Genomic DNA, 13,240 nt, shown 5'->3' with positions numbered 1-13,240 from the left:
CATGCCACCCCTGAATATTCACTGAAGGTGGATTAAGACCTGATCGATATTACTTGTGTAAAATAAAAGCACATTTAGCGGCATGGTGGTTCTGTGATTAGTACTGCCGCCTCACAGTGGCAGGGATCCAGGTTTGATTCCACCCTCGGGCAACGGTTTGTGTGGAGTTTGTATGTTCTTCCCGTGTCTGTGTGGGTTTCCTCTGGGTGCTCTGGTTTCCTTCCACAGTCCAAAGATGTGCAGACTAGGTGGATTGGAAATGCTAAATTTCCCATAGTGTTCAGGGATGTGTAGATTAGGTGAGTTATGCGCGATAGGTCTGGGTGGGATGCTCTGAGGGTCAATATGGACTTGTTGGGCTGAAGGGCCTGTTTGCACACTGTAGGGGTTCTATGATATTCTATGAATGATGTCATGTCTCATGTCATGATGGTCATGGATCACAGTGCAAATGAATTGTTGATGTGAATGAGCTTAAGGAATAGACCCATTAATGTTCCTGTGAACCCAGTAAGGTTGGATTGTTGAAGGTCAGAAACAAGCAGGCCATTGCATCAAATAGTTGTTTTACTCTTGATGCCAATTTGAGGCGGTTCTGGTGAAGATGTGTGCTGAACCTAGCAAGGTCCAGCAGTGCTATTCCACCCAGTGAAGTGTAACTCTGACATGGAGTTGTGCTGTTAGGCTTTTTGCTTGCACGGTGTGTGTGGCTTGAGAAATGCGCTAAGTGAAGAACAGAGGCAGGAACAAATTGAAAAGCAGCCATCCATAAGCCTGAACAAACCCAAATTAAAAATGAACAATTCATAAAAAACAGTAATGTCAATGATGAGAATAACATTTCCAAATAATTAACTGCCCACAGATCCAAATCTAGGGAGAAAGTTTCAGTTAGAAGGGGAATTTGTGTTGACTTATCTATTCTGTGCTGCAAGTTATTCTGACTTTGATTCTCTGCAGATCACCGTCCTATGTGAGTGTGCAGATACAGTGAACAGATTCAGGACATGGCTGAACAAGTTTTGGGATTCTTCGTACTCTATAGCTTCCTTGTGATAGCCCTTCTTTCCAAGAGCAGCCTCACTGTGCACGGGTAAGTGTCTGCACTGACCATTTCATAGTCATACAAGTGCTACAGAGGAAATGGCTGGCAAATTGGATTCACATTCAGTGTGTAAGAAAGATGACAGAGGAAATTAGGAGCCTATAATGTGGGGCTTTCTGATGTGAGATGTTAAATCTTTGTAATCTCTTCTTTTTCTTTTTTTTCCACTTGTTTCTTTTAATCTTGATTTTGGAGCAGCAATGACATCTCTGGGTAGGCAACTCACACCAATGATCTAAACATGTCAAGCACTTTCTGGAGGATAGATGTCTTCGCAGCTTTCAGCCAGTTGGCAGCCCTCAAAGTGAGGAAATTCGAGTAGTTTTGTCTGAAATTCAATGCCCACTGGATTGGGCGCCTCCTCCAGATCACCACGAGATTCAGTTTACAAGCAGCTGCCTGTTAACGCACAAATCAAAGGCTAAGGTTTCCTGCTTTGAAGTCGCAGCGGGTTCTTTGAGGTAAAACTTAGTCATTAGAATCAACTGATATTGTCTGAAGTGATAAGGTCTGGTTATAAAGAGTTTGCAAATCATGAGATGAAGATAGGCACCATTTTGCTCAACAGTCATCTTTGCTTGTTATTGATTGGTCAGAGTCAGAGAACTCATAGACAGTCAGACTAAATCCCACCATGGACAGCGCAGTTTTGTATCATTTGTTTATGAGATATGGATATTACTGATTCAGCATTTATAGCCTATCCGTAACTATCCAGAGGGCAGTTATTTGAATTTGCTTTATTGTCACATAGACTCAAATGTACTCAAAAATTTACAATGGCTGCACTATAGCTCTATCTTAGGTATAAAGATACCTAGGTTCATAGAACATAGAAAAGTACAGCACAGTACAGGCCCTTCGGTCCATGATGTTGTGCTGACCTATTACCCTACTAAGATCAATCTACCCTGCATACCCTACATTTTACTATCCTCCACGTGCCTATCCAAGAGTTGCTTAAAAGTCTCTAAATTACCTGACTCCGCTACCACTGCCGGCAGCGCATTCCACACGCCCACCACTCTCTGTGTGAAGAACCTACCTCTGACATCTCCCCATACCTTCCTCCAATCACCTTAAATTTATGTCCTCTCATAATAGTCATTTCTGCTCTGGGAAAAAGACTCTGACTATCCACTCTATCTATGCCTCCCATCATCTTGTACACCTCTATCAAGTCACCTCTCATCCTTCTTCGCTGCAATGAGAAAAGCCCTAGCTCCCTCAACCTTTCCTCATAAGACCTGCCCTCCAGTCCAGGCAGCATCCTGGTAAATCTCCTTTGCACCGTCTCTAAAGCTTCCACATCTTTCCTATAATGAGGTGACCAGAACTGGACACAATATTCCAAGTGTGGCCTAACCAGGGTTTTATAGAGCTGCAGCTTAGCTTCACGGCTCTTAAACTCAATTCCCCTGCCAATGAAAGCCAAAAGTTCCCCTGCTAATGAAAGCCATTCCCCTGCCAATGAAAGCCATTCCCTGCCAACGAAAGATACTTAAGATCAAATTCGTCAGAAACAAAAAAAATTGGAAAAGTAAAGAAATAAATAGTCCAGCAGTAAAGGCCATAGGAATAAATTTTTTAAAAAAGTAAAAAGTTCAGAATATCAATCCTTCGGACTTAGTCCATGCTGGCACCTACCCTCAAGGGAGACTTTCACTGCCTTGCCGTCGCCTGCATCAGACCCACCAATATAGGAGTTATCCCACTTTAGGTGCCATTTCTTTGCCACTGGGCCCACTTCAAACCAAGCTGCTGCTGGGCTGCGAGTCCCACTTCAGCTGCAGATGTCACCTTGCTTGAGCCACCAGCGTGAAGAGGCCATTGCCGCCAGCACCACAGTCCACAATTGCTGGAGGAGCTTTACTGCTGCCGCCGCTGGCCTCGAATGCTAGGATAACGCATTTGTGCATGTCCTGCACTTTCTGTATGCACTGAGGATTCAGTCACAGCAATGCTGCACCTTTGGTCGAAGCCAATCAGTTAAGAGTTCATCCCACTGCTGTGGGTCAGGAGTCACATGTGGGCTAGTCCTAAAGAACATCAGTGAACCAATTGACATTTTTTTTACAAAAAACAACATTAGATCAGTTTATCAATTTGAGAATTTCTTTTTATTGACTTCATTTGTCACTATGGGGTTTGAACCCACTTGACCAAAATATTAGCCCAGGATATTGGATGCCTCGTCTAATGAAGCTAACATGGTGCCACCACTTCCCCACAAACCACAGGGGAGCTCAAATCTAATCATATTACATGCTACATTTTCAACTGGGTGTGCTGATCCCTCACCTCTTGTTAGCATGAAACCTGCTGAGATCATATTAGGTCAGCACTGACTGTACTCCAGTAACAGGACAGGCACATGAGCACCAGAACTGGGGCCTGCCTGCCTCCTAAAAATAAAAGCTGAATGGACAAGCTATCAAGCCTGTTAAAAAGCTATTTTTGGTGAATTCTTTGTTGCGCACTAGATTTGTCAGATCCAGACATCTGGGAATACCTTTGGCGAACAATTCTGAGGCAACACAGGTGTAGAAGAAAAGGCTTTGGCACAGCGACCAGGGCTGAACATCACGGCAGATTTTACTGGGGAAAGATAGCAGCATCTGCGTGTTTTTTTTTCAACTTTTGTTTTCTAATATTTTGAAGCCTGCATAAGAACCTAAAAAAGATTTAGAAAGCATAGGACCTTTACAATTCTAATGGTAACTGCCTTCCTGATCGTAGCATCAGCTCTCTGCCTGCTGATGGATTTTACTTGCAGCACTGATTGCGCATGAACACCCCCCCAACATCACAAACAGGCATTCTTGTTGCTGGCATCCACTAATTGATCCATCTGACCCTTGATTGGAGACGCTGAGATGTCAGAGGCTGGAGTGTCCAGAGGGAAAAACTAGTCAAAATAAAATACCATGACTTGGAAATGAAAATCCTGGTCAAACTGGAGTTCCATTTTAGGAGCACAAGATGGGTTGGACCAATATGTATTAATCGTAAGTTCACTGACATATCCTTCTGGGTGGGCAGGGCATTCAGTCTGTCTTCCTGAAGACCGAATGGCCTATTTCTCCTCCCATGTCTTATTATGCGTCACTCAGTCTGCCCTGAAATGTAATTCCAAGCCTGTGAGGTTTTAATCTCAACAATGAAAGTAACAAATCAAGATCTGGAATTTCCTCCAGGGTTGCGTCCAGAGACATTGGTAACCAAGTGGCACAATCCACTAAAGGACTATGGAGTTTTGGGGCTGTGAAAGGTATACATCTAAATACAGTATGCCAACTCTCGTCAACATGTTATTTGCATCCACCATTCATTCTGTCTAATGAGCCTCTGCTGGAAAACAACCAGTCTCTCACCCCAGTCTAACCTGACTCATTCAAACACTGGTGTCCTCTCAAGATTACAACCAGATTTCTGGGTAATAAAAAGATATTTCCCGTGGTTTTCCAGTTGTAACTCTTGAGCTTTCATTTTACATTCTCCTCACTGAGCATGACTCCTTCTGTATTCTTTGAAATGGATTTTCATGGGAAGTTTTAACTCACAATGAAAATTGAAACTCTCTGTAAGGCTCAGCACTAGGCCTTCAGTTAAAGGAACACTGCCACATCCAAGCTGCTCACCAGCCTGCCTTGGAAATACATCACCATTCCTTCATTGTCACTGGGTCAAGAACCTGGAATTCCCTCGCTAACAGAACTGTGGGTCTACCTAAGCAGATAGACTGTAGTGGTTCACAAACAGCTAGTCAAGAGCAACAAGCAATAGACAACAGCCTATATGCCATGAATGAATAAAAGAAAATACGATCTCATAAGTGACTTAGATGAAGAGTCAAAAAGTAATGAATCTAAGCTTGTTAACAATACAAAGCTGGGTGGGAAGTAAGCTGTGACATGGATACAAAGAGGCTGCAAAAAGATTAAATGAGTGGCAACATAGTGGCAGATGCAGTATATAATGGGAATTGTGAGATTATTCTGTTATTAACATATAACTCAGATTTATATGGTGTAGAAAGATAACATTTAGAATCATAGAATCCCTACAGTGTGGAAACAGGCCCTTCAGCCTGACAAGTCTACACTGAACCTCAGATCTTCCCACCCAGACTCATCCCCCTATAACCCACCTAATCTACACATCCATATGGGCAATTTAGCATGGCCAATTCACCTAACCTACATGTCTTTGGACTGTGGGAGGAAACCTACGCAGACACGGGGAGAATGTGCAAACTCTACACAGACAGTCGCCCAAGGCTGGAATCAAATCTGGGTCCCTGGTGCTGTGATGCAGCAGTGCTAACCACTGAGCCACCGGTGGATTCAAAATTTTAAATTTAAGATAAATGAAAGCATCTGGTTTGAGAAGCTGATAAACAGCCCTGGAGTAATTGCAAGACAATTTGGGAAATAAGTGATCATAATATGATAGAATTTCACCTTAAGTTTGAATGTGATATGTTTGGTTCATAAGATTATAGTTGGAGTAAGTTTCTTGTAAGGGTGCCTTTGGGAAATAGCCACCATAATACGATAGAGTTTAATGTTAAGTTTGAACGCAATATGGTTCATTCTGAAATGAATGTGCTAAATCTGAACAAAGAAAACTATGAAGGTATGAGGGGCAAGTTGGCTGTGGTGGATTAGGAAATATATTAAACGACTTAATGGCCAATAACAGACATTTAAATAAATACTACACAGTCTACAACAGATGTTCAACACTGTAAAAATGCCCTGAGCTTCCAGTTGCCTGCCACTTCAGCTTATCACCATGTTCCTGTGCCAACATTTCTGTCTCAGGGTGAGGCCTGCTGCAGTGCTCCAGCAAAGCTGAATGCAAGTTGGAGGAACAATACCTCATCTTCTGTCCAGATACCTACAACCTTCAGAATCAACATTGAGTTTAACAATTTCAAAATGTGGACTCTCTACTCCGTGTTTGTTACCCTCCTCCTACGTCCCTAGATCCTCTTTTGTATGGGTTATCCCAGCACTGCGAACCATTTTAAACTATTTACACTTCTCATTGACATCCTACCTTATGTATCTCTTGACTTATAATCAGAAATCCCTTTGCTTGCCTAAGTCTTCTTTCTTTCTGCCTCTCTCTGAACACCATCTCCATATACTCTCTTCACTCCCCCCACCATCACCAGCATAAATATACCATTTCCTAACTATTTTCAGTTTTGATGAAGGTTCAGTGGACCAAAACATAAACTGTTTTTTAATCTGTTGGCAGACCTGCTGAGTTTCTTTCATAGAATAGAATCCCTCCTGTGTGGAATCAGCCATTCAGCTCATTGAGTCTACACCAATCCTCTGAAGAGCATTCCACCCAGACCCATCCCTATCCCTGTAGCCCTGAATTTCCCATGGCTAATCCACCTGCATATTCCTGGACAGTACAGGGCAATTTAGCGTGGCCAATCTATCTAACCTGCACATCTTTGGACTTTCTTCTGCACTTTCTATTCTTGCTTCAGATTTCCAGCATCTGCCTTATTTGTTTTTATTACAACATATGTTCCTTGCTTTTAGACACTAAGATCCATTCCTAGGAAAGGCGAATCAACCATGGCTAACAAAGAATATCAAAGACTGCATTAAATGAAATAGTGGCTTTTAAAGACACGAGGAAATGTGGTAAACCTGAGGAGTAGGAGAAATTTAAAAACCAACAAAGGGGTTGACTAGGAAACTGAGATTTAAAAGAAGTGGAAAAAATAACTACAAGCTAGCAAGAACCACAAGTGGGCTATAAAAGCTTCTTCAAATGTGTGCCAGGAAAATAACAACTGGGCTCATTATAGGTGGGGACTGAAGACATTATAGTGGAGAACAGAGAAATAGAGGAAAACTAAATAGTTACTTCATGTCTATCTTCACAAAAGAAGAGAAAATCTCAGAAATATTAGGCAAGTGAAGGAATTATGAGTCTGAGGAACTGAAAAAAAAATTAGTAAAAAGGTACTCTTGAAAAATTGACAGGGTTGAAGATTGATAAATTATTCCCTTGGACCAGATGAGCTTCCAGTACTAAAGAAAGCACATGCAATGTGCCTTAGTGACTACCACCCAGCGGCTCGGACCTCCACAATCATGAAGTGCTTCGAGAGGCTGATCATGGCCCACATCAACTGTAGCCTCCCAGCCTGCCTCGATCCCTTGCAATTTGCCTACTGACGAAACAGGTCCACAGCAGATGCTATTTCCCTAACACCACACTCATCCCTGGAACATCTGGATAACAAGGACACCTACGTCAGACTCCTACTTATCGACTACAGCTCTGCCTTCAACTCCAGAATTTCAAAACTCCAGCTCCGTCCACTGCAACTGGCTCCTCAACTTCCTGATTCGTAGACTGCAATCAGTGAAGATTGACAACTGCATCTTCTCCACAATAACTCTCAACACTGGAGCTCCCCCCAGGATGCATTCTCAGTCACCTATAGTACTCTCTGTCCACCCACGGCTGTGAAAGCAAATTCTGAATGAACGCCATCTACAAGTTTGTTGACAACACCACTGTGGTAGGATGGATATTAAACAACAATGAGTCAGAATAGAGGAAGGAGATAGATGACTTGGTGTTGTAGTGCAATGATAACAACCTCTTTTTTTCAATGTCGGCAAAACTAAAGAACAGATCATTGACTTCAGGAAGAAAGGAAGAGAACATGCCCCCATAAGCATTAATGGAGCTGAGGTGGAGAGGAACGAGAGCATCATATTCCTAAGAGTGATGATAACTGATAATCTGTCCTGGACTTCTTGTGTAGATGCGACGATCAAGAAGGCACAACAATGCCTCTTCTTCCTCAGACAGCTTAGGAAATTCAACATGTCCATAAGAACTTCACCAACTTTTACAAATGCACCATAGAAAACATACTATCCGGGTGCATAATGGCCTGATATGGCAACTGCTGTGCCCAGGACTGTAAGATGCTACAGAACGTTGTGAGCACAGCCCAGACCATCACAGAAACCAAACTCTCATCATGGACTCCATAATCATAAAGAGCAAAAGGAGGGTATGAATGGATCTGTCAAATAAGATTACAGATAATCCCAAGAGGTTCTACAGCTATATTAAGAGTAAGAGGGTGACTAGAAAGAGAATTGGTCCCCTTAAAGATCAGCATGGCTGTCTATGTGTGGAGCCACAGGAGATGTGGGAGATTTTTAATGAATATTTCTCTTCAGTTTACTGAGGAGAGAATTATGGATGCTAAGGAAATAAGGGAAAAAAGTGGGAATGTCTTGGACCGCATAATATTACTAGAGAGGAGGTGTTTGCAGCCTTAGATCGCATTAAAGGTGGATAAATCCCCTGGGCCTGATCAAGCCTATCTTTGGACATTGTAAAAGGCTAGGGAAGAAATTTCAGAGGCCCTTGCAGAAATTTTTGCTTCACCTTTAGCCACTGGTGAAATTCCAGAAGACTGAAGGGTGGCTAATGTTGTTCCATTGTTTAAGAAAGGTTGCAAAGACAGGCCAGGGAACTACAGGCTAGTAAGCCTGACATCAGTGGTAGGCAAGTTACTGGAGAGGATACTGAGGGACAAGATCAACCAACATTTGGACAGCCAAGGTCTGATTAGGGATAGTCAGCATGGATTTGGGCATGGGAAGTCATGTCTGACAAAACTTTTCGAGTTTTTCGAAGAGGTAACCAAGAGGATAGATGAGGATAGGGTGGTGGATGTAGTCTGTATGGATTTTAGTAAGGCCTTTGACAAAGTCCTGCACAGGAGGCTAGTCATGAAGGTTAGTTTGCATAGGATCCAGGGAGAGCTAACTAATTAGATTCAAAATTGGCTTGATGGTAGGAAGTAGAGGGTGATGGTTGAAGGTTGTTTCTTGGACTGGAGGCCTGTGATTCATTGTGTGCCACGCAGGGGCTGGTGCTGGAACCATTGTTATTAGTTATTTATATAAATGATCTGGATGTGAAGGACTTATACAGTAAATGGTAAGGTCCTGAGGAGTGTTGTGGAACAGACGAACCTAGGAGTACAAGTATATAGTTCATTGAAAGTGGTGTCACAGGCAGATAGGGTGGTGAAGACAGCATTCAACATGCTGGCCTTCATCCATCGTGGCATTGAGTATAAGTTGGAATTTTATGTTACAGTTGTATAAGTCACTGGTGAGGTTGCACTTAATAGAATCCCTACAGTATGGAAACAGGCCCTTCAGCCCAACAAGTCCACACCAACCCGAGGAGCATCCCACCCTGACCCATCCCCCTATAACCCACCTAAGGTACACATCCCTGAACACTACAGGCAATTTCGGATGGCCAATCCACCTAGCCTGCACATATTTGAACTGTGGGAGGAAATCGGAGCACCTGGAGGAAACCCACGCAGACACGGGGAGAATGTGCAAACTCCACACAGACAATTGCCCGAGGGTGGAATCGAACCTGGGTCCCTGGCACTGTGAGCCACCTTGCCATCCCATGAGTATTGTGTACAGTTTTGGTCACCCTGCTATAGGAAGACAGAGTTAAACTGGAAAATGTGCAAATGAGATTTATGAGGATGTTGCCAGTACTGTAGGCCTGAGTTATAGGGAGAGGTTGGCCAGGATAGGACTTTATTCCTTGGAATGTAGGAGAATGAGGAGTGACCTTATTGAGATGTATAAAATCATGAGGGGCATAAATAGGATGAATGTATATAGTTTTTTTTTCCCTAGGGAAGGGGAATTGAAAACTAGAGGGCATAGGTTTCAGGTGAGAGGTTAAAGATTTAAGAAGGACCTGAGGGCAACTTCCTCATGCAGAGAGTGTTACGTGTGTGAAATGGGCTGCCAGAGAAAGTTGTTGAGGCAGGTACAATAGCAACATTTAAAAAACATTTGGATAGGTAAATGGATGGGAATGGTTTAGAGGGATATGAACCAAATGTGGGCAATTGGAACTAGCTGAATGGGCACTGTGGTCAGCATGGACCAGTTTGTGCCGAAGGGCCTGTTTCCATGTTGTATTACTCTATGACTATTTTCACCTCTCATTGCTGCGTAAAGGCTGCCAACATCATCAAAGAGCCCTCCCACCCGGCTAATGTTCTCCTACAACCTCTTCCATGTGGCAGAAGATACAGAAGCTTGAACACATGCACTAACAGATTCAAGAACAGCTTCCTTCCTGCCTTTATTAGACTGCTGAATGCACTGTGGAGCTTCAAATGATGTTGATCTTGCTATGTTGATCTTGCTTTGCATACCTTAAATGCAGTTGTAACCTGTATGCCTCGCTCTGTCTACATGTCCTTGTTTGCTATGATCTGCCTGTACTGCTCGCAAAACAAGGCTTTTCACTGTACTTAGGTACTTTTGACTACAATAAATCAGATCAAAGCTTCATCCCAGAGTGTTGAAAGCCATGGCTATAAGCATAACTCATGCATTGTTGGGTATATTTCAAAATTCTATAGAATCTGGAAAGGTCCCTGCCAATTGGAAAGCAGAAATGTAATCTTATTATTTAAGAAGGGAAGGAGAGGGAGAATGGAGAACTACATGACTATTAGTATGTAGGGAAAATGTTAGAATTTATTATAAATAATATGACATGGAGAGACACTAGCATTGTAGTTATTACACGGGAACAGTAATCCTCAGCCCATGTCTTGGTCTGGGGTCCTGGGTTTGAATCCCATCATGGCAGACAGTGAGAATTGAACATTTTTAAATCTGGAATTAAATGTTTAAAGATAGCTATGAAATCATCTGATTCACTCATGTCCTAAATGTGACTCCAGACCTACAACAATGTGGATGATTCTGAACTGCTTTCTGAAATGGCCTAGCAAACCATTCAGTTGTGTCAAAGTGATAAATGCATCAAAAAAAGTAACAAAACTAGAAAGAACAATGGTAGGCTTGACCCTGTGAGCTGTGTCACACACCAGTCATATCTTACAACAAATCAATTGTACTTTACAATACCCTAGACACCACTAGCACCAGACAGACCCAGCAGAGATGGCGGCACAGTGGTATGCAGTCAGGACTGAGTTGTTCTGGTAGTCTTCAACTTTGATTCTGGACCTAATGGGCTCTCATTGCATCAGGTTGAACATGGACAATGAAACCTTCTGCTGATTACCATCCACCCCACTACTCTCAGTTGATGAATCAGTCTCCTCCATGCTGAACACCAACTGAAGGAAGCAGTAAGAGTGGCAAGAGTAGAATTTCCTCTGGGCAGAGAAGTTCAGAGAAGATTAACAGGTCTTCTATATTGTGACTGTGATACATTGTGTAGATCGAGTCAAATAGATGGATACCTTTGCTCCTATTAGCATTACATGCCTGAAAAAAGTGGCAAACACTCAGTCAAAGCCAAAGTCAATATGTGAACAAACACCTCACTGGTCAGAATCCTGAAAGATATGTAACTGGATCATTAGAAGTCAATTGTGTAACCTATGACAGCCAAATAAACTGCAGAATAATGGATCTCTTATTCCTTGCATTTGCACATTGACATTATAATGCATCAGCAAGTTTGCACGGAAACCACAAGTATTTTATCCTGGATGGCACGAAAACCACTGATAGCAGACTTACTAGCGTGCACAGATCCTGTGACCATATATGGCAGGAACCTATCTGCCCAAGTAAAATGTGTTCTACACTGAGTGAGCATGAACAAGCTTCATTGAATACGACTGTGTATGAAACATAGTAAGAAACACTCAGGCCCAAGTTCCATGTGATTTAACATCACTATGACACAGTCCCTGTTGTGCATACTTAGATTAAAGCTATAATAAACCCTTGTCTTTGCATTTTCCACAAGTTCTTTTACTGTACCCATTTTAATCATTGACATTTGACCATGAAAATTTAACTGTGAATGAAACTGTGAGATTTATGTAATATGTATGCAGTTTTAATATTGCTTCCTCTGAGTTTTGTGTTTTTTTGAAATTTAAAGTTAAACATACGGGTTTATCTGTGAGTTTGGAGTTAATAACCAGTTTTATTCTATAAAAAAGTTACATTACCTATAATTCTGAAAGAGGAAGTTACCCAGAGTTCCTGGAGAATTATCCAGAGGTCTTAGGGGGAGAACTTTGTAAATTAATTCAGTATGTGTTGGGAATTGTTCAAAAGAGATAAATGAGCAGGGAACATAGATTTAAAGTAAGGGGCAGATGGTTTAGATGGGAAGTGAGGAAGAAAAATCACCCAGCGTGTGTGGGAATCTGGAACTCACTGCTTGTAATGGTGGTAGAGACAGAAACCTTTACATATTTAAGAATTATTTAGATGCATACTTATGATGTGAAGGCATACAAGACTATAGGCCAAATGCTGGAAAATGGGATTAGAGTAGATAGGTGTGACTTGAGCCGAATTTTGTGTGCTGTATATCTCTCTATGACTCTATGAGAGAGGCATATATCAACATCCAAAATGCTGAAAGGCTTTTGATGAAGTAATGTATTAAGCAGTGTTCTGAAAAAAAGGATTTTATAAGAATTAAATTACCTTAGAATAATAAGTTTATTAGTATTTTCAGGCTGGAGTATTGGGAAAAGAAGTGAACTTACATTTTTGAAGAAAAGAAAGGGAAAAAGGAATTGGAGCTGTGGGAGGGATTGTATAACTCTGGAAGGAATCTAAGTCAGGAGCATGAAAGTCAGTATTAAGGACAAGTTATCAGCAGTTCCATTACGTAAGTTGAAATTTTAATTTCTGCAAGGCCATCAAAATACTTTAAAAGTTCCGTGTCTTGGAAATGAGCTGGATTGGTCCTGTTCAAGATCTAGCACTAGATGTTCTCCGAGTCGTAATAATGTTGGTAAGTTTCCCTACTGTAGAAAGGATATTATTAAGCTAGAAAGAATGCAGAAAAGAATTACCAGGATGCTACCTGGACTGGAAGGCTGGGGTATAAGTTTGGACTGGATAGGCTGGGACTTTGGAGAGTAGGTGACTTAAGAGTGACCTTATTGAGGTCTACAAAATTATGAGAAGCATAGATTAGGTAGATAGTCAACTGCTTTTCCCCATGGGAGGGGAGTCCAAAACTAGACAGCATAGGTTTAAGATTGTAGTTGTAGTTATCAATTAGAGGTGT

The 13,240-nt window shown here is 41.9% G+C and overlaps 1 protein-coding gene across 1 annotated transcript in view; it reads left to right on the top strand.

Moving 5' to 3' along the window:
- Positions 1-13,240, top strand: part of LOC109935647 (gamma-aminobutyric acid receptor subunit alpha-3-like) — a 189,033-nt gene that overhangs the window by 17,876 nt on the left and 157,917 nt on the right. Inside the window, exon 2 of the mRNA XM_048604864.1 lies at positions 961-1,093. Coding sequence (XP_048460821.1) covers positions 1,008-1,093 — 86 coding nt within the window. The 5' untranslated portion in view covers positions 961-1,007. The remainder of the gene's footprint in view (positions 1-960; positions 1,094-13,240) is intronic.

The sequence above is a fragment of the Rhincodon typus genome, chromosome 14 (assembly GCF_021869965.1).
Source record: "Rhincodon typus isolate 14 chromosome 14, sRhiTyp1.1, whole genome shotgun sequence".
NCBI lineage: Eukaryota > Metazoa > Chordata > Chondrichthyes > Orectolobiformes > Rhincodontidae > Rhincodon > Rhincodon typus.
The sequence above is the reverse complement of the archived record's forward strand: the minus strand, read 5'-3'. Positions and strand labels throughout refer to the sequence as shown.